Source organism: Carcharhinus amblyrhynchos, chromosome 7 (genome assembly GCF_965287045.1).
Source record: "Carcharhinus amblyrhynchos chromosome 7, sCarAmb.v2.hapA, whole genome shotgun sequence".
NCBI classification, from domain to species: Eukaryota; Metazoa; Chordata; class Chondrichthyes; order Carcharhiniformes; family Carcharhinidae; genus Carcharhinus; species Carcharhinus amblyrhynchos.
This window is the reverse complement of record NC_137330.1, coordinates 93,351,883-93,372,112: the sequence shown is the minus strand read 5'-3', so window position 1 is coordinate 93,372,112 and position 20,230 is coordinate 93,351,883. Positions and strand designations below refer to the sequence as shown.

Sequence of the window (20,230 nt, the reverse complement as noted above, 5' to 3'; positions counted from 1 at the left end):
CAGATGCAAGCCTTCCTTTCTTTTCAAAAAGTGCAGCAATCTGGTTGTTGGAATTGGCATCAGTTCAGCTCTTTGATAATTGCAGCCACTCACCACCACCTAAAATAGGGCTCAATGCTAATTATACTTTAAGGTTTCACTGTAAATAGGAACATTTTGCTGGTCTATAATCTGTTGTCGTTAGGGCCTTTAATAGAGCATCATATATTATTAAGAAATGTGCAGTAGCAGATATAGTTATTTCTCAAAAATATATACAGGTTAAAATCCAATGTTGACATAAAGATGATTGTATTTGCTTTTTCTATAGGGATATGGAGGGCTATTTAGAATATAGACAAGACCTTGTGTATGGTCAGTACAATGAGCCTTCACTTGATTTTGATTTGATTTATTCTTGTCACGTGTATTAACATACAGTGAGAATTATTGTTTCAGACAAAGCATACCGTTCATAGAGAAGCAAACGAGAGAGTGCAGAATGTACTGAAGATAGTGCATTGAAACATTGTTAGAGAGTTTAAAAGAATTAGAATAAAGTTTTAGAAGCATAAAACAAGAGTAAAAGATAGAATTAGAAGGTATGCTGGGCACAGCTTACTAGAAGTTGCCTCACTCTGGCACCATCTGAAATAAAAACATATTCACTTCTGCAATTTTTTTAGCAAGGATTAATATTGCCCCACACCTCAAGTATAACAGAATTACTTTGTATATTGGCTAAATTTGAATCCATATTTCAGATTTGCAAGGATCGTATTCTCATATATTTGGTTTCGGGAAAACTCCAAGTTCCCAGTATCCAAATTGTAATGTAAACCCATAATCCTGGCAAAATATCTCATCTGTGGCTACATGGCAGTAACAGCAGACATGAATTCCAGTTAATTTGCAATGGGAACAACTAGAAAATGCAAACAAAACTATGTACTTGTGGGAGGAATCCAGGGTCATAATAAATTTAAGGAGCTCCTGGGATTTCCTAAAATAATAAAAGGAGATTTTCATGATTACATTGGAATTCCTTTAATGTAATGGATCGGGGAAAGGGAGAAATACAATAGCATGATGGAAAGTTTATTGGACAGGGAAAAGGTTGGAGTCAACGGGTGTTGCTTGGATTGGAGAAGGTTAGGAGTGGACTTCAGTAAGACATAACCGACTGAGCTGAATGGACTGGAATTTAACTGTCTTTGTTCCTGCCTCAACTCAGTTGCTGCGGAAACCCTCATGATATCTTTGTTTGATTTGATTTATTATTTTCAGTTATTAGTATACAATGAGAAGTATTGTTTCTTGTGTGTGTTATGCAGACAAAGCATACATACCATTCATAGAGAGGAAAGGGAGGAGTGCAGAATGTACTGTTACAGTCATACCTAGGGTGTAGAGGAAGGTCAACTTAATGCAAGGTAGGTCCATTCAGAAGTCTGATGGCAGCAAGGAAGAAGCTGTAATTGAGTCTGTTGGTACCTGTCCTCAGATATTTGTACCTTTTTCCCGATGGAAGAGAGAATGCCCAGGGTGCATGGGATGGGATCCTTAGTTAGGCTGGCTGCCTTTCCAAGGCAGCGGGAAGTGTAAACAGTATCAATGGGTGGGAGGCTGGTTTGAGTGATGGACTGGGCTTGTTACCCCCAGACTTAAATGTTCCAGCTGACTTGTGGCTGACCTTATGTTCTAGCCTCCATAAACCTAAGGTCATGTAGAGCCCTGAAGCCCATGTCCTACCTCATACCAAATTTTTTCACTGATCATCCTGTGCTCACTGATATACAGAGGCTCCAAGTCAAGCAGCTGTTTGTTTTAAAATTCTCATCTGTGTTTTCAAATCCCCTTGTGCTTTAGTTCCCCCTTCCCTACCCCTGCAACCTCCTTCAGCCCCACAACCAAGAGATATCTGCACTTTCCAATCCTGGCCTCTTTTGCATCCTCAATTTTAATTTTAACAACATGGCTCACTCTTCATTTGCCTCGGACTTGAGCCAGGACTTCCCTCCCAAAACCTCTCCACCTCTCTACCTTGCATTCGTCCATCAGAGTGTTCCTTAAAACAATTTATTTGACCTAGCTTTTATTCATCTGTGCTAACCTTGCTTTAATTGGTTTCTAATTTTGCTTTATAACACTTTTGTGAAATATTTGGGGCATTTTTTTGTGTTAAAGATAAAGTTGCTTCATTGAGTATTAATATAAGCCTGGTTGTGACACTAATAAATAAATAAATTTTAAACTTTGATTTCCCTCAACAGCCACTCTTAACGTAGACTGTTCACCTCCAAGTTGCTCAATCGCTTCTCCAGAGACTGCATGCTACCAGATTATGAGGTTGCATCCCAGCTTCTAATTAACGGCATGATTCCAGTTCTCTATCTGCTCTGAACAGCAAACCACTGCTCTTGGGCTCTCTTTGCCCCTACAGCCAGCTTCACTGAGCTGCCGCTGCCTTGGGTTTCTCTAGCTCCAAATTCCTAGCTGCACTGAGCAAATACTGTATCCGGACCTCTGTGAGCACCAACTACTGGTAGGACAAAGCTACCAATGGCTCCTGCAGCTTCTCAGAGGCCCAGCCCCTTTAGCAGCATGTAGCTAATGGCAGCAGTTGAACTGCATGGAAATGGCCCTGTGCCATTTGCTCCTGACTACCTTAACTTGTGTGCTGTACCCCAGTCCATAAGAACATAAGTCCAGTGGCTGTTATTTTCACACCACATCACCACATAGGCCCACACCCCAATACCAGCAGCTGCAGAGAAATGCTACACCGAGTTTGTGTAGCCTATCTCCCTGCTGCGCTCTGCATTTGTGCTGGACACTTAGGAATGCGGGGGATTGTAGTCTTTGGCCTCTGCCTGGTAAACCCTCGAACGCTGCAGTGCAGATTCCCCCACAAGTGCCACTGAAGACTCCTGAACTTCTTACTCTTTTGGATAGCCACCCATCTGTTATCCTGAACTGCCATCCCCTGTGGGGTGACCACCCCCTGAAAAATGCAATCCAGGAAACTCTCAATGTTGCTGATGCTTTGAGCTGCCCCTCAAGCTCAGAGATCCTGAACTTAAGCTCAAGCAGCTGGAGACACTTCCTACATATGGGGTCCCCCAAGACATTTTATGTCCTGATATTCCAACATGCTGCAGGAATTAGAAGTAACAGATCTCAGCTGCCCATCCATGATCTAACTAACATCTATTCTCTCTTTTAGAATCTGGTTAATTTTCCAATTCCTGGTTTAAACAAATGCCCTAGTTTAGAGATAGGTAAAGAGAACTACTTATCAACAAATCTCTTTGATTTCACACTCTGATGTCACGCTGACTTCTTTTTCCCCTTTTTCTGATCACGTTCACTCTGACTCATGGTGATACCCACCGTACCCTTTGACTCAAAGCCTCCAATTCTGTAGTGTCGCAATCCCACATTCTATCACTGCCACTGACTCCTTGCCACGGCTTTTAAACATGGGCCTTCAGTACTGAGCTTCCTCAGACCCGCTTGCTCTGGTTTGGACCACTTTCTGTACTAAATGATTAGAAGTGGGGCAATGTGTATTATGCCATATATTAAAGCTGTCTAATATACTGTAGATAAACTATCAAGTTTAGTGCTGTAGATTTCTTCTACAAGTGCGTGTTGTCAAGAGTTTAACCTTTCTACCCATCATCTAGTCATGATAATGTGAGCTGGGATTTAACATCGAAACCCCTTGTTACACAAATGGGTTACTGTAAACTCATATGTGCCTCCTTTCATACGTTATCTGAAATACAGGCTGATTGACACTTATGTGATATGAGGTGGAGATGCCAGCATTGGACTGGGGTGGACACAGTAAGAAGTCTCACAACACCAGGTTAAAGTCCAACAGGTTTATTTGGAATCATAACTGGAAGGGAACACTCCTCCGGGGCAACAATCACCAGGCAGGAGAGTTTTCTTCCAGACGGGGAGTACTTCGGCAGCCAAGGGCATTCAGCCTCTGATCCTTGGGTAAGCGTTCTCCAAGGCGGCCCCAAGACACACAACAACGCAGAATTGCCGAGCAGAAAATGATAGCTGATTTTCACATGTCTGAGGATAGCCTCAATCAGGTTCTTGGGTTCATGTCACACTACTTGTAACCCTCACGACTTGCCTGGATTTGCAGAATCCTATGAACTGTCCAGGCTTGAGGCAATTCACACCTCTTTAATCTGTGATTATCCCTCTCTCCACACACACTGTTTGTACCTGTGAAGACTTGATTACGTGTAAGGACTCACATTCCAACCATTCTTCACATTCCAAACTGTAATTATTTTGCAATTGTGTCTGTCTGTGTATGCCGTGAATTAACCTCCACACATCTGATGAAGGAGCAGTGCTCCGAAAGCTCATGATTCTAAATAAACCTGTTGGACTTTAACCTTGTGTTGAGAGATTTCTTTCAGTGATACAAGGCCAGATATGAATTGTCAGGCTGCATTAGGTTCCTAGTGAACCTAAGGAGTAACAGTAAAATGAATTTCCTTCGACTAAATTCTGTTAAACTTACCAATGACATTGGAAAAAAGAAAACAAGTCTTAATGATCCTTTAATGGGCAAAACATTCAGATTTGCTGTGCAGTCCTTACTTTGAATAGGATTAACTCTGAGTTTAAGATGAGAAAATTTATTTTTCTTGTCAAAGTTAAGTTTTAATATTTTAATGCCAAGACCCTACATGCAAAATCATCAGTTATTCTGGTCCATGTATCCTTAATGTTAGTGGGAAGAGCTATGAGGATCAATATTCTGGAATTACATATGTAAAACTGTGGTGTGAGTACTTTAAAATTCTTTGATGGGATGTGAGTGTCACTGTCAAGGCCAGCAGTTGTTTCTCATCCCTAATTACCCTTAAGAAGATGATGGCAAGTGGCCTTACTGAACAACTGCAGTCTATTTGGTGTAGGTACACTGACAGTGCTCTTAGGAAAGAAGTTCCAGGATTTTAACACTGAGATAGTGAAGGAGCAGCAATATGGTTCCAAATCAGGATGATGGATGGTTAAGAGGGGAGTTTAGGTGATGGTGCTCTCATGCAAATGCTGCCCTGTTCTGTGTGCTAAAATTGATGGGTTTGAAGGCACTGCGAAATGAGACTTGGTGAGTTGCTGTAGTGCATCTTATCGATAATGCACACTGGAGCCATTGTGTGCTGATGGTGAAAGAAGTGAATGTTCAAGGTGGTGGATGGGATGTCAGTCAAGAAGGGTGCTTTGTCCTGGCTGGTGTTGAGTTTCTTGAGTGTTGTTAGAGTCATGTTCATCCAAGCAATTGGTGAGTATCCCATTACACTCCTGACCTGTGCTTTTAAATGGTGGACAGGCTTTAAGGGGTCAGGCGGTGAGGTACTTACTGTAGTGTTCCCGGCCTCCGACTTGCTCTTGTCACTACATTACTTATATGTCTTGTCAAATTCAATTTCTCGTCAGTGGTAACCCCCCAGATTATTGATGGTGGGGAATTCAGCAACGGACTACCATTGAATGTCAAGGAGAAATAGTTAGACTCTGTCTTGATGGAGATGGTCGTTGCCTGACAATTGTGTGGGGCACAAAATTTCCTTACCACTTATCAGTCCAAGTCTGAACATTGTTCAGATCTTGCTGCATATGGCATGGATTGCTTCAGTGCCTGAGGAATCATGAATGTTACTAAATACCCAACAATTATCAGCAAATATCCCCACTTCTGACCTTATGATGGAGGAAAGGTCAATGGTAAAGCATCTGAAGATGTTTGGGCCCAGGACACTATCCTGAAATAAGGAACTTCAGCCTTATGGCTGAAATGATTGGCCTCCAACAAACCCAAGCATTTTTCTTTGTGTTAGGTATGACTCCGATCTCTGGGTAACTTTCCCTCTGATTCCCATTGATTACAATCCTGCTAGGGCTCCTTCATATTAACAAAGAACAAAAACAAAGAACAGTACAGCACGGGGATAGGCCCTTCGACCCCCCCAAGCCTGCACCGATCACATTTACTTATCTAAACCAACCGCTTATATCCCTCTATTCCCTGTTTGATCATATGTCTCTCAAAATAAGTCTTAAATGTGGCTAAAGTGCCTGCCTCATCTACCCCAGATGGCAGTGCATTCCAGGCCCTCACCACCCTCTGTGTAAAAAGCTTCCCCCGCACATCTCCATTGAAGCTTCACCTTTGAACTTGTGCCTCTTGTAATTGTCGTTTCTGCCCTGGGAAAAAGCTTCCAACTGTTCACCCTATCTATACTGCTCATAATTTTATAAAACTCTCAGGAGGACTGGAGAAAGTCTCTAACCCAATCTTGCTAGCATCACCGACATCCAAAGAACATTATTCTTTTAATTCTGTTTACGTTATTATTGCAAAAACCAAGCATCTTTCCCAAATCTCACTGTCATTGTGGGATAAAGTTGATGCACTCTGAAGCAAAGCATTTTATGGAAGTGGGGCACTCTGCTGAAGGACCAGAGAATTGATGATAGCCGTGCATTCTAATGGTTAATCACAGAGGCACTATAGCAGCATTCATGAAATAGTTCATAGTTTAGACAGCCTTGATCATTTAACTGAAAGGAGGCTTGAAGATTCGTATCACTCAAAGGGTAAAAAAAAGAAACAGTCTAAAAATACAGTTAATATTGAAACTGCAAGCATATCACAAATAGGTCATGAAAATTTTCTGTAAGTTTTGGTAGCTACTTTAAGTGCACCACATGTAGAATCAACCTCACATTATCAGAGATGAGATTTTGGCAGACGTAAAAGTACAACTTAAACAGCTTATTATAATTTAATACTTGATTACTTGGATTCTCATAACTATAGTTTTGGATGAATAATGTGGGTAATTTATCATAATTATAACAAATGTAAACCTGCAGAGTTACATTTGTTCCTTTCAATCTTAATTGGGTGAAGTGTAGGTCTGTCTATGTTTCAGATATTATATGTTGGAAAATGTTTGCAAAAGCACTCAAGCATTTAAGAAAAGTCTTTTCTGAGGTCTCTTAATACCATATTATTTAATAGAACGTGACAAAACTTTGAGACAAGTTGATTGATGAAACACACACGGAATAGTGAAAGAACAGTTTGATACTGGCTATCTGATACACCCTTAAGGACATAAGAAAACATAATAACATGAATTATAACTCAAAGTTAACAAATCAGTACAAGTGCTGTAAGGTAAGTGCAGGCATGGGGGTCCAGCTTATGTAATAATACATACCTGATGATTTTCCAGGTGATTGACATAAAGCCCTTAGGTGTAATTTTTTAATGTTAACAAGTAATGGGGAGGTTTCCTTTCCTCTTTCTTAAAAACTGGTGTTTGTCAGTGTTATGATCCTGTAGACACTGATAACTTTTAAAATGAAATTTGAACTTCTTGTGAGTGCCTGAAAGCATTACGTGACAGGATTTCAAGATCATACTATTACTGTAACAGCAATATTGTTTATCACTATCCAGTTTCTATTTTATTCATTCAGGGGATGTGGGCTTTGCCAGCTGAGCCTACATCCCCTGCCCATTTATTGCCCAGACTGTAATTGCCCATGAACTGGGTAGCTTGCTATTTTAGAGAGCATTTAAAAGTCACCCATGTTGTTGTGGGGTCACTTTTAACATTTAAGAAAAACTTGGACAGGTTGATGGATGAGAGGGCTGTGGAGGGATATGGTTCAAGTGCAGGAACAACCAAGAAGGGCCAAAAGGCCTGTTTCTGAGCTGTAATTTTCTATGGTTTTTATGGAGCCACATGTAGGCCAGACCAGGTAAAGGTGGCAGATTTTCTTTCCGAAAGGACATTAGTGAACCAGATAGGTTTTTAAGACATTTGATAATGGTTTCATGGTCTTCATTGGACTTTTAATTCCAGACTTTTGCTAAATTCAAATTTCACCATCTGCTATGGTAGTATTTGAACCTGGGTCTCTGGATTACTAGTCCAGTGACAATACCATTACGCTTACAAAGTAGGCAACTTATACTCTAAACTGCAAAAATATTTCCCCATTTGACTTCTAAAACAACCAAAAGCCCCCCTCCTCCTTCCCTGCTTGATACCATCCCTTAAGTGGATACTTTATTCTCCCTGAACTAGTTCATTTTTATTCTCTGCTCCTGATGACCTGTTCTTTTTCTTCCTAGTCAAGTTACTTTGAATCCTAGAATGGACTTTCACTGTGAACATTATAGTAGAGAAACCTTCCCGCTAGCCCAAGCTAGGCAAATCTTCCAGCCTCCTTTAAATCCTCACAAACTCAATCACTAATCTGCGTGTGAGTTCCCACCCCCGTTTTGCATAGTGACCATCAGGATCAGCATTTTCCCTGTTTCAGATGCAGGACGAGCTGCCTTTATCTCCTGCTGTCTGCTCCTTAGAAGGCTGACTTGGGTGCGAGTTTCATGAGTAATTTAGAAAACCTGTAACTTAACATCACAATGGCTTTCTATGAATGTTTTTTTCCCCAAAGCACATCTCCATGGCACTGTGAATTACACGGACCTTGTATTCAGGTAGAAATGATAATTAGGCATTTTCTAGACATACAACTCTAATTCTATCTTGGAATTAAACAAACTGTTTAAAATATGATTGTTTTTAAAGCTTGATATTCACACCTCCCCGTGGGACTTGGGAGACTAACAGTTGACCCACAGTCAACACAGATGTGAACATCTTGCCCCTTCTCAGAAGTTTCTTGATTTAGGCCCCTTTTTAAGAACATAAGAATTAAGAGCAGGAGTCGGCCATCTGGCCCCTCGAACCTGCTGCACCATTCAATAAGATCATGGCTGATCTTTTCGTGGACTCAGCTCTGCTTACCCATCCGCTCACTGTAACCCTTGATTCCTCTACTGTTCAAAAATGTATCTATCCTTTCCTTAAAAACATTCAATGAGGTAGCCCCAACTGCTTCACTGGGCAGAGAATTCCACAGATTCACAACCCTTTGTGTGAAGAAATTCCTCCTTTGTTCTCATAGCTACCAAGTCACCTAGGTTCTTTGTTGGGCAGAATTCAGAGCAGGTCATATTCCTCCATTTTACCTTGAACAGACAGCCCCAGAGTACAGCAATGTTATAAACTTTGTACTGTAACATCAAAATAATTTTTGGATGATCTAACAAAAAGTTTGATTCAGAATATCTGTACCAGTTTCTACGCCAAACAGTTGTTCACGTTGAGTAAACTATGTGAGATATGCTTATTCATCCATTAATCATACTGACTACATTTACCACGTTAGAAATGTGTGTTTTCTCCATGTCTTTGTTAGTGGCTCTTTTCCATGTTGAGCAGTTACATTTCAGACTAACAATTTAGTCCAATGATGTGCAGGTTAGGTTGATTGGCCATACTAAAATTGCCCCTTAGTGTCCCGAGATGCATAGGTTACAGGGATTAGTGGGTAAAATATGTAGGGATATGGGGGTAGGGCCTCGGTGGGATTGGGGTCGGTGCAGACTCAATGGGCCAAATGGCCTCTTTTTGTACTGTAGGGTTTCTATGATTTCTATTTCTAGGACTTTTATGAATTTGCTGGAAGTGCAAACTTTTAAAATCAGTATTCTGCTTCCAGAAGGGAAGAAATGTGCACTGAGAATTAATTTTGAAGGGTAACTTTGTCCTGAAAAAAGAATTGCACAAATAAAGTGTTTTTCCTAACCTCAAGACATCGGAAAGTATTTTGCAACCGGTGAAGTAATTTAGAATTGCAATCAATGTTATGGCAGCAGTTTAGGAAAAGGGGAAGTGCACCGTTACCTGTGTGTCGTGATGGAACAGTCACTGAAGGTTGGAATACAGGGACAGCAGGCGGTGAGGAAAGTTAATGGCATGCTGGCCTTCATAGCAAGAGGATCTGAGTTTAGGAGTAAGGATATCTTGCTGCAGTTGTACAGAGCCTTGGTGAGGTCACACCTTGACTATTGTGTGTAGTTTTGGCCTCCTAGTCTGAGGAAGAATGTTCTTGCTATTGAGGGAATCCAGCGAAGGTTCACCAGACTAGTTCCTGGAATGGCAGCACTGACATTAAGAACATAAGAACATAAGAAATAGGAGCAGGAGTAAGCCATCTAGCCCTTTGAGCCTGCCGCGCCATTCAATAAGATCATGGCTGATTTGAAGTGGCTCAGTTCCACTTTCCCGCTTTCTCCCCATAACCCTTAATCCCCTTGCCTACCAAAAACCTATCTACCTGCGTCTTAAATATATTTAGCAAGGTAGCCTCCACCACTTCAACGGGCAGAGAATTCCAGAGATTCACCACCCTTTGAGTGAAGAAGCTCCTCCTCAACTCTGTTCTAAACTGCGCCCCCCCCCCCCCCCCCCACTCCTTATCTTAAGGCTGTGCCCTCTAGTCCTGCTGTCCTTTCTGAGCGGGAAGAACCTCTCCACCTCTACCCTATCCATCCCTTTCATCATCTTATACGTCTCAATAAGATCCCCCCTCATCCTTCTAAACGAGTACAAGCCCAGTCTATTCAGCCTCTCTTCATAGCTCAACCCCCTCAACTCCGGTATCAGCCTAGTGAACCTCCTCTGCACTCCCTCCAAGGCCAAAATATCCTTGCGCAAGTGCGGCGTCCAAAACTGCACACAGTACTCCAGCTGCAGCCTCACCAGCGCCCTGTACAGTTGCAGCAAGACCTCCCTACTTCAATATTCAATCCCCCTCACTAAGAAGCCCAGCACCCCATTTGCCTTCCTGACCACCTGCTGCACCTGTAGGCTGGGTTTTTGCGACTCATGCACAAGGACCCCCAGGTCCCTCTGCACCGTAGCATGCTGCAGCTTTTCGCCCTGTAAGTAGTAGTCCTACTTAAGCGTAGTAGTCCTTATTAAGAGAGACTGGACTTGTACTCAATGGAATTTAGAAGAATGAAAGAGGATCTTATAGAAACATATAAAATCCTGATGGGACTGGACAGGCTAAATGAGGGGATGTTCCTGATGTTGGAAAGTCCAAGACTAGGGGTCACAGTCTAAGAATAAGGGGTAAGCCATTCAGGACTGAGATGAGGAAGAACGTGCTGTTAGGCTAATTGATGTAACAAATTGTCCCTAAATTTGTCTTCCCTCAATCTTCCCCAATAGGTGTAGGCAAAAGTCATGGGTAGAGGTGGGCATAATGTTAAAATGGCAGCACGGGCTCATTGGGCCGAAGGGCCTGTTTCCCGTGCTGTGCTGTTCTTTGTTCTTCTCTGAGACTTGTGAACCTGTGGAATTCTCTACCTCAGAAAGCTGTTGGTAGAGAATACCTCAAAAATGCACTAGGGAATCTCTCTGGAAGTTCCCTGGTAAGAATTTATACTGCAATTGTTCAAAAGTGTTAACTTCCCCTGGACAATTGGGCTGCAGTAAGACTATCCAACATAACCATTTGAATCATTAACCATTTGGTTGGGTTCTTTCAGTTATACACCAATATTACTGTGAAAGAGTTAGAAGAAATTAAACCATTTCTAACTTCACTGTAACTATATTAAACACCCAGACAAGTCCACACAGAGCACCACTACCCTCATCCGCCCACCGCCCAAACTGGATCCAACTCAACTCACCCCTACCCCAACCTGCCTAAAGGAATGGAGCAGATGTCTAACCATGAGTGGACCTAACACCTTCTGCCCCACTTCCTGAGCACAGCCAATACCACCCATCTCCCAAATGGACCTGGACTTCCAACATCGCTGGAGTGAAGACACCACTTTCCCAAGCGGACCTGACACCTGGTCACTTATCTTCTCCCTGGCCTGCCAGGTTTACTGGGCCCTTTAATCTTACCTGCTTTCCAGCAGCTGATGCAGTAAAAAGCTGGACGTGACCTCCCTGGGTTCACTGGAGTTGCATTGCGCAGTGGCGCTGGGGACTCTACTGCTGCAGGCTTCAAGCAACCTCAGGCAGCAGAGGTTTCAGCAAAGGTTTCCAGAGCAGGTCAGTGCACTTTAATCTCTTGTGATTCCAGTGGGACATCACTTTATCCACTGGGTGGAAGTTATGGCCCAATGTTCTGCTGCATTATTAAACTAACAGTAACATAATCTTTAAACTAGAAAAGTATCAGAATTCTTAGCAGTCAATAAGTACCCTTAATGTGCGATCAAATATTTTTATGGGTCATTTTATCAGATGTTACAGGTAGGCTGTGATACTTAGGGAAAAAATTGTTGTACTGGCAAGTTCTGCATTTGTAATAAAAAATATATCTACTTCTCAGGTGCTGGCAAGGCCATTTTTCATTGCACCTAGAATATGATGCCATGCCTTCTTTTGGACTATTGCAGCCCTAGTGGTAATTCTGTACTCACAACTGAAGTGTGTAGGAAATTCCAACATCTTTACAACAATGAAGGGATGGTTGCATATATCCCAGTCAGAATAGTGTGTGCCTTGGAGGGAAAGTTGAACATAATGGGGATCCCATGCCCTCACTGACGTTATTCTTCTAAGTGGCGCAGGAGGTACTGCCAAAGAAACCTTGGAGACTTTCTGCAGTACGACCTAGAAATAGTGTACACTGCAGCCAGAAGTGTAGATAGCCATAATGTGAAGATGCCGGCATTGGACTGGTGGTCACTCACCTGACGAAGGAGAGTGCTTTTAAAACTTGTGATACCAAATAAACCTGCTGGACTTTAACCTGGTGTTGTGAGACTTCTAAATGTGTAGGTAGGAAAGGAAGTGGATGTTAAGATTATGGATTCAGTGTTCTGGTATCTTCAAAGATGATTCTAAGTCAGTTTTATCATGGAAATGTGTCTGAGGTTAAGCATCCAATTGTTCAAGTCAGCCTGATGTGCTGAACATGGATAGAATGATGAAAAGCAGAATGTACATAGATTAGTTTTACTTCACTGAGAATGGGTGTGCTTTTACCATTAGCTATTATTCCGGGAAACTCTGTTGTAGTAAATGATGAAGAAGATTCCTATATCAATGAACAAAGCTTTGAAGTAGATACTTTCTTATTATATGACCTATTAAACACAAGAAAAAGGACAGTAATATCATTGTGTGACTTGTTGCAAGTTTTCCCTGTAAACTCAATCTGCCTTTCAAGAGTCAGGTTAATGTTATGCAGATAAGGGAACATGGATTGATTTGTTGCACAGAAAAAAGAAATGTCAGTAAGTGAAAACTAAACCAGTTGATATGATGTTACCATATCCATTCTGGGCCAGAAGTGCCCAGAGCACAATGCACGATATCAAAAACAGTATTTGTTAACACAAACTTGCGTTACATAGAGCAAGAACTAAATAGAGTACACTTTGTGCTTTGTGGGTGTAGCTCAAACACCCAGAAGGTTAATTTGTGTAGACAAAATCTGATTGTCACTGAAACCTGTACTCATATTACTTTTTTTCGTAATTTACAGGAAGAATGCTTCCTTAATCTGGAGGCGCCGATCAGCAGGGTCTGTGGATATGACACACCTTTCCCGCATATCTTTGAACCCTTTTACATACCAGACAAATGGAAGTGCTTTGATGCTGTGCGGAAAATGATAAATTATTAAGTGCAGCAGGTAAGAAACCTTAATTTCATAGGGATATGGGTTAGCACCTTAAACGTATGTTGATGAAATCTGCAAGTAAATTCTATGGCACTCGTATAATCAATAATTTGAAAATGATAGTCTGTTGTTATGGTGATGTTTGAGTAATTTGACATTTATCAATTACCACAGCTTGGGTTACAGCCTTTAACATACTCCCTATTTATTTTAAGTAATACGTGCTGTTTTCATTTCTTCAATGAAACCTCCATCATTTGAAAACAGCAGGAACATAACGGGTAGCTCTAATTTCAATCTTGATTGCCCTCCTTACTGCTAAAGTACATGATGTTCAGAAAAGGGAGTATCATTTGTGCTGCAATTACCAAGGATTTTAAGGTATTTGTATTATATTGAGAAAACTGCATTCATCATGACAACGTCTCATACAATCAGAGACATTTTGCCAACGAATCAGCACCCCATTTTCCAAGCAGTGTTAAATGTTGGAAATTTCATATTTTTGCAGCTGTTCTGCTGAGCGCAAAACAAAAAACTTCAACAGCATGCCCCTTTTTTCAACAATAAGTAACAAAAATATTTTCTTGCTTTATCTTGTACCATAAGGGTGGTGAATCTCTGGAATTCTCTGCCCGTTGAAGTGGTGGAGGCTGCCTCGCTAAATATTTTTAAGACGCGGGTTGATGGGTTTTTGATAGGAGAGGGGATTAAGGGTTATGGGGAGAGGGCGGGAAAGTGGAACTGAGCAGCGACAGATCAGCCATGATCTTATTGAATGGCGGGGCAGGCTCGAAGGGCTGGATGGCCTACTCCTGCTCCTATTTCTTATGTTCTTATGTTTCCATGCAACATTTGCATTTTTCATAATTTAAGTGGTTTCTTCCCCTCTTCACCACATCCCAGACTCAGTGGTTGGTGACACCGCAGTATTGTGTCTACCCATTTACTGCCCTAACCCACCCACTCACCTGAGTCCTTTTGCATTCACCACCTGAATTCTCATGCAGCTCTTTATCAGTACAAGTGACTATTGGAACTTCCAAATGGAGAATAACTTGCATTTATATAGCCATTTTAAAATAGAAAAAAGTAATCTGAAAGCATTTCACAGAGGAAAACAGCTAATAAAAATGCACTTAACCAGAGGAACATGAGACCACATACCACAAGTTTAGTCAGAGGGATGGGTTTTAGAGATTTATTAGAGTGTAAGTGAGGCCGAAATGACTATTACATAAGAACATAAGAAATAGGAGCAGGAGTAGGCCATCTAGCCCCTCGAGCCTGCCCCGCCATTCAATAAGGTCATGGCTGATCTGTTGTGTCTCAGTTCCACATTCCCGCCCTCTCCCCATAACCCTTAATCCCCTTGCCTATCAAAAACCTATTAACCCGCGTCTTAAAAATATTTAGCGAGGCAGCCTCCACCACTTCAACGGGCAGAGAATTCCAGAGATTCACCACCCTTTGAGTGAAGAAGTTCCTCCTCAACTCTGTTCTAAACCACCCTCCCTTTATCTTGAGGCTGTGCCCTCTAGTCCTGCTGTCCTTTCTGAGCGGGAAGAGCCTCTCCACCTCTATCCTATCCATCCCATTCATCATCTTATATGTCTCAATGAGATCTCCCCTCATTCTTCTAAACTCTAACGAGTACAAGCCTAGTTTATTCAGCCTCTCCTCATAGTTCAACCCCCTCAACTCTGGTATCAGCCTAATAAACCTCCTCTGCACTCCCTCCAAGGCCACAATATCCTTGCGTAAGTGCGGCGACCAAAACTGCAGCCTCACCAGTGCCCTATACAGCTGCAGCAAGACCTCCCTACTTTTATATTCAGTCCCCCTCGCTATGAAGGCCAGCATCCCATTAGCCTTCCTGACCACCTGCTGCACCTGCAGGCTGGGTTTTTGCGACTCATGCACAAGGACCCCGAGATCCCTCTGCACCGTCGCCTGCTGCAGTTTTTCGCCATGTAAGTAATAGTCCTTCCTACCATTATTCCTACCAAAGTGGACCACCTCGCACTTGCCAATATTAAATTCCATTTGCCAGTTCCTGACCCATTCGCCCAGCCTATCTAGATCCTTCTGCAGACTCTCCACACCCTCCGCACAATTTGCCGTTCCACCAATCTTGGTGTCATCAGCAAATTTCGACACCGTACACTCGGTTCCCTCCTCCAGATCATCTATATAAATGGTAAATAGCTGAAGCCCCAGCACCGACCCCTGGGGCACTCCACTAGTCACCAACCGCCAACCCGAATAGCACCCATTGACCCCCACTCTCTGCCTCCTATTTGACAGCCAATCCTCTATCCACGCTAACACCCTACCCCCAACTCCATGCCCCCTGACCTTCTTTAGTAACCTCTTGTGAGGCACCTTATCAAACGCCTTCTGAAAATCAAGAAACACCACATCCACCGGCTCTCCTCTATCCACCGCCCTAGACACATCCTCATAGAACTCCAATAAATTCGTCAGACACGACTTCCCCTTAACGAAACTGTGCTGCGTCTGCTCTATCAAACAATTCTCCTCAAGATGCCTCGCTATTTTCTCCTTGATCACGGATTCTAACATGTTACCTACAACAGACGTTAAACTAACCGGCCTATAATTCCCTGCCTTTTGCCTGCCACCGTTCTTAAACAACGGCGTAACATTAGCCGTTTTCCAATCTTCCGGCACTTCCCCGGAATCCAGCGACGTTACAAGAGAGTACAAGCCCAAAGTAAGGGGGGAAAGGTTCAGTGGAGATGTACGGGGTAGGTTTTTTACACAGAGGGTGGTGGGGGCCTGGAATGCATTGCCAAGTGAGTTGGTTGAGGCAGATACATTGGCAACATTTAAGACTTATCTGGATAGACACACAAAGAGGGGGGAAATAGAGGATTATAAGCGACTAGTCTGGATAGGACAACGTGATCAGCGCTGGCTTGGAAGGCTGAAGGACCTGTTCCTGTGCTATACTGTTCTTTCTTCTTTTCTTCCTTCAATACTTGAGAATCACAGTCAATCTGGTCATGGTGGCACAGTCCTTGGCACTGCTTTGTCATGGTGGCACAGTCCTTAGCACTGCTGCCTCACAGCGCCAGGGACCTGGGTTTGATTTCTGGCTTGGGTGACTGTGCGGAATCTTCCCATGTCTGCATAAGAGTCCTCCGGATGCTCTGGTTTCCTCCCACAGTCTGAAAGATGTGCTGGTTAGGTGCATTGGCCATGCTAAATTCTCTCTTTCTGTACCCGAACAGGTGCTGGAGTGTGGCAACAAGGGGATTTTCACAATAACTTCATTGCAGTGTTAATGTAAGCCTACTTGTGATTAAGAACTAAACTTAATTAGACAACTCTCCAGACTAATTTCTGCCCTATATACTGTGTCTGCCAGATGCTGCCATTATCCTAAAAATTAGTTGGCAATGAGACTCTGAGTTGTCAGTTAACCTAGCAGAAATGAGAATAAGCATTGAAGCAAACACTTGGATATGTCTGGATATAGGAAAACCTATTCAAAATCATTGTCAAACATCCCATATTCTTAGCTGGCTCTGGATAATCCATTGCTCCCCGAATGTAACATTGCAGAGCAATACCCATAGAGTGTACTGGATATGCACAAGCTCCCAGCTTCATGTTTGATGGGCCTGTTTGAAACTGAGAATATTCTGACCCATTTGTTATACTGATCAACCCTTGCTGTGCATGTCCATGAAGTAGAAACCACTCGAGCAGAAAGTTTTACAACTTGCTAGATATATTAAAGCATCATTTATAGTATTGTAGAACTGTCAGAATGTTTGGAAAGCTTGAGACATTTGTTAGAGATCTACTTGGAACAATTTTTAGAAATGTAGCTCCTCTTTATACTCCTAATCCCCAACCTCTACCACCATCACCAACATCGTCACATACCACTGAAAAAACATCTTGCAATATAGTCAAATTCCCATTCCTAAATCCCACATCTGGGAGAGGAAGTATAACCCAATGTAACCAACCTGCTGCTTCTCTTAACCCCATGCCCAGGGCCTTAGCCAACAAGCTGCTGAAACTCATTATATGCTTAATGTCATCAATGTAGAACAGTACAGTATCCATGTATAAAATACTGTGAAATGATGTATACAAGTTATTACGAGACCAACTGATGTTTTTACTGGGCAGTCAAATCCTAGAGCGGAACCCTGGCTCAGTAAATCGTAACTGTTACTTTTTGTTTAGAGACATGGATGAACAGAGTCACAGGACTGCTGATTAACTTTTAACAAAACAATAAAATATTTCTGAAACAAAAAAGATTAATTATAATACATTGCTCCTATACCTCACTATACCTTTTCAAGTATATACAGATTTATAAGGATTAGACAAGTCACAAAGTATATCTTGTACACTAATGTTCTCAGTAAGTACATAGTCCATGTAAACCAATAGGCAAAATGTGAAGCTAAGTAGTAGATGCCACCCCACTTCAACTCAAGTGGATTTCTATCAAATCCCTCCTCAGATGCTTGTCACACTGTGAGCCAGTTGATCTCTTTGGAACTCCGGCTTCCCCATAAGTGTTTCCAAACTCCACTCACAAAGAATACGCTTTGAAATTCCACACAAAGCTTTCTGGGATGCCTTCCACGAGGATCCACATCCAAGATTTAAACTTCTCCCTTCAGTATTCCTCTACCCTGGAACACCACATGAATTCATGCTTCCACTCAATCTCTCAGGTTCTTAGCTGTGCCAATAGAACACCACTGCTTCGCAGATTGTGTTGCGGTATTACCAACCTTAGGGTTACTTAGGATATCTGACTCTCACTAAACAGCTTCTTCAAGTCTGCATCTTACAGCTCTGTCTTTAATTGGGAGGCCCTCTCTCTGCTTTTTAACTTTAGCGAACAGTACTTGTTCAGATTTCTGTCCTTTATTCCTTTAAACTTTTGGATCCCACATTCCCAGATTCCTGGCTACTCTTCAGCTTCTAAAACTTGTTTCCTGCATCCCTGTATCAAGCTGGCAGCCTGTATTCTTTTGGGAAATCTGACTTCTACAATTCCCTTTCTTGTGTCCAGCTTTCTGGTTCCAGCTTACAACAAAGTTCTTGCTGTCCCAGGGTGAGCCTCTGTTTGCTAAACAAAGCTTTGTTTTTTAAGCCTATAATTGCTTTCATGTTGTAAAACCTCAATTACAATGCAGGCACAGTTTAAAGTGAAATTAAGACCTATATACATGCATACATCCTTATCTAATATGAAGATGACTACAATTTTAGCTCTTTCTTAGCACAGAATTACAGAAACACAAATTATACTTGAGCTTAAACTTACACCTTATTTCTAATACCCACAAATACAAATATCAATTACTTAAACTAGCTCCATTTCCTTACAAAATACATAATTTAAATACATTGAAAAATGAATGGAACACAAGGATGAATGAGGAAATTTTACTCTGTGTGCAGATACTTTTATGTTAATTATCAACCATCCTTACAAACTATTACTGCTAAGCACCGTAAATATGTGTCAGACTGGAACTATGGGTGCAAGTTTTAGAAACATTGTTGATATCAAAAACTTTGAAGAATATTAAGTTTATAAAGTTTAAGCACATTATGCTCCTTCCCAGCATCTTGAAGTTGTACTTGGTCGTACCTCCTTTCTCAATGTCTTGACATTTTAATAGTGTAAAGTGTACAATTTGTTCTCGTCTTGGAAACCACTTACTTGTCAAGCTTCATGAAATGCAATAGAATTGTGTGTGATGCATAAAGTGAGAATTATTTTCACCCTGTCTTAGCTCTGTCTGGGAAGATGATCATGTATTGATTGCACCCACTTAATTTGAGGATTTATATTGAGATATGCTTAAAATGACCTGTAATTCATGTTAATGACTTCTTCCCTTTTAGAGGTTAACTGGTGGACTGGACTTCGCTGCACTCTCCAGAAGTCTGTCACGTTATATCTAGATCAATTCTTATTGCCCAAAATATAAGCTACCTGCTGTAGCAGAGAAGATACAAAATCTGACACAGCTGCAATTTTCCTGGAAGTTACAAAAAAACTGACCGTGGCTATACTTTTCTATTTAATCACAAGAGAAATGGTTGAGTTTTAAACCAGGTTTGCCTCAAGGCAACAAATTTGTCTGTACTTCTGATTCAAAGGTGAATTAAAATGTCCCTTTACAATGATTTATCTGTATTGCAGACCGTGTGGTTGGTATTGAGTCTGCAAAATTGATTACAGTTCTCTTTTTGCATTAATTGTAACCATCCAATGTAATATTAATGGAAGTGTCTTTTATTACATGTACAAAAATAAAAATATGTATGTCCTTAAGTTGTTTCTGAAATAATTTGAGAGTGTTTTCATGGTCTGTTGAAAATGACAATGGTGCTGTACATTTTAATTAATTTACTGTGAAATCAAGGGATGAAAGCAAATTACTGCAAACGCTGGAACCTGAAACCAGAAGAGAAAATGCCGGAAAATCTCATTCTGCTTTGATAAAGGGTCATCTGGACTCGAAACATCAGCTCTTTTCTTTCCTTACAGATGCTGCCAGACCTGCTGAGATTTTCCAGCTTTTTCTCTTTTGGTTACTGTGTAATCAATTTTGGTTCAAGGCTGAAAACAATTATAAATGCCACCTGAAATTATATTTTATCCTACATG

At 41.6% G+C, this 20,230-nt stretch overlaps 1 protein-coding gene across 1 annotated transcript in view; it reads left to right on the top strand.

The window, feature by feature from the left end:
• Positions 1–19,894, top strand: part of bckdhb (branched chain keto acid dehydrogenase E1 subunit beta) — a 264,765-nt gene extending 244,871 nt beyond the window's left edge. The window contains exons 10-11 of the mRNA XM_080192796.1: positions 13,408–13,557; positions 19,462–19,894. Of these exons, the coding sequence (XP_080048922.1) occupies positions 13,408–13,548 (141 nt within the window). The 3' untranslated portion in view covers positions 13,549–13,557; positions 19,462–19,894. The remainder of the gene's footprint in view (positions 1–13,407; positions 13,558–19,461) is intronic.
• The last annotated feature ends 336 nt before the right edge of the window (positions 19,895–20,230 follow it).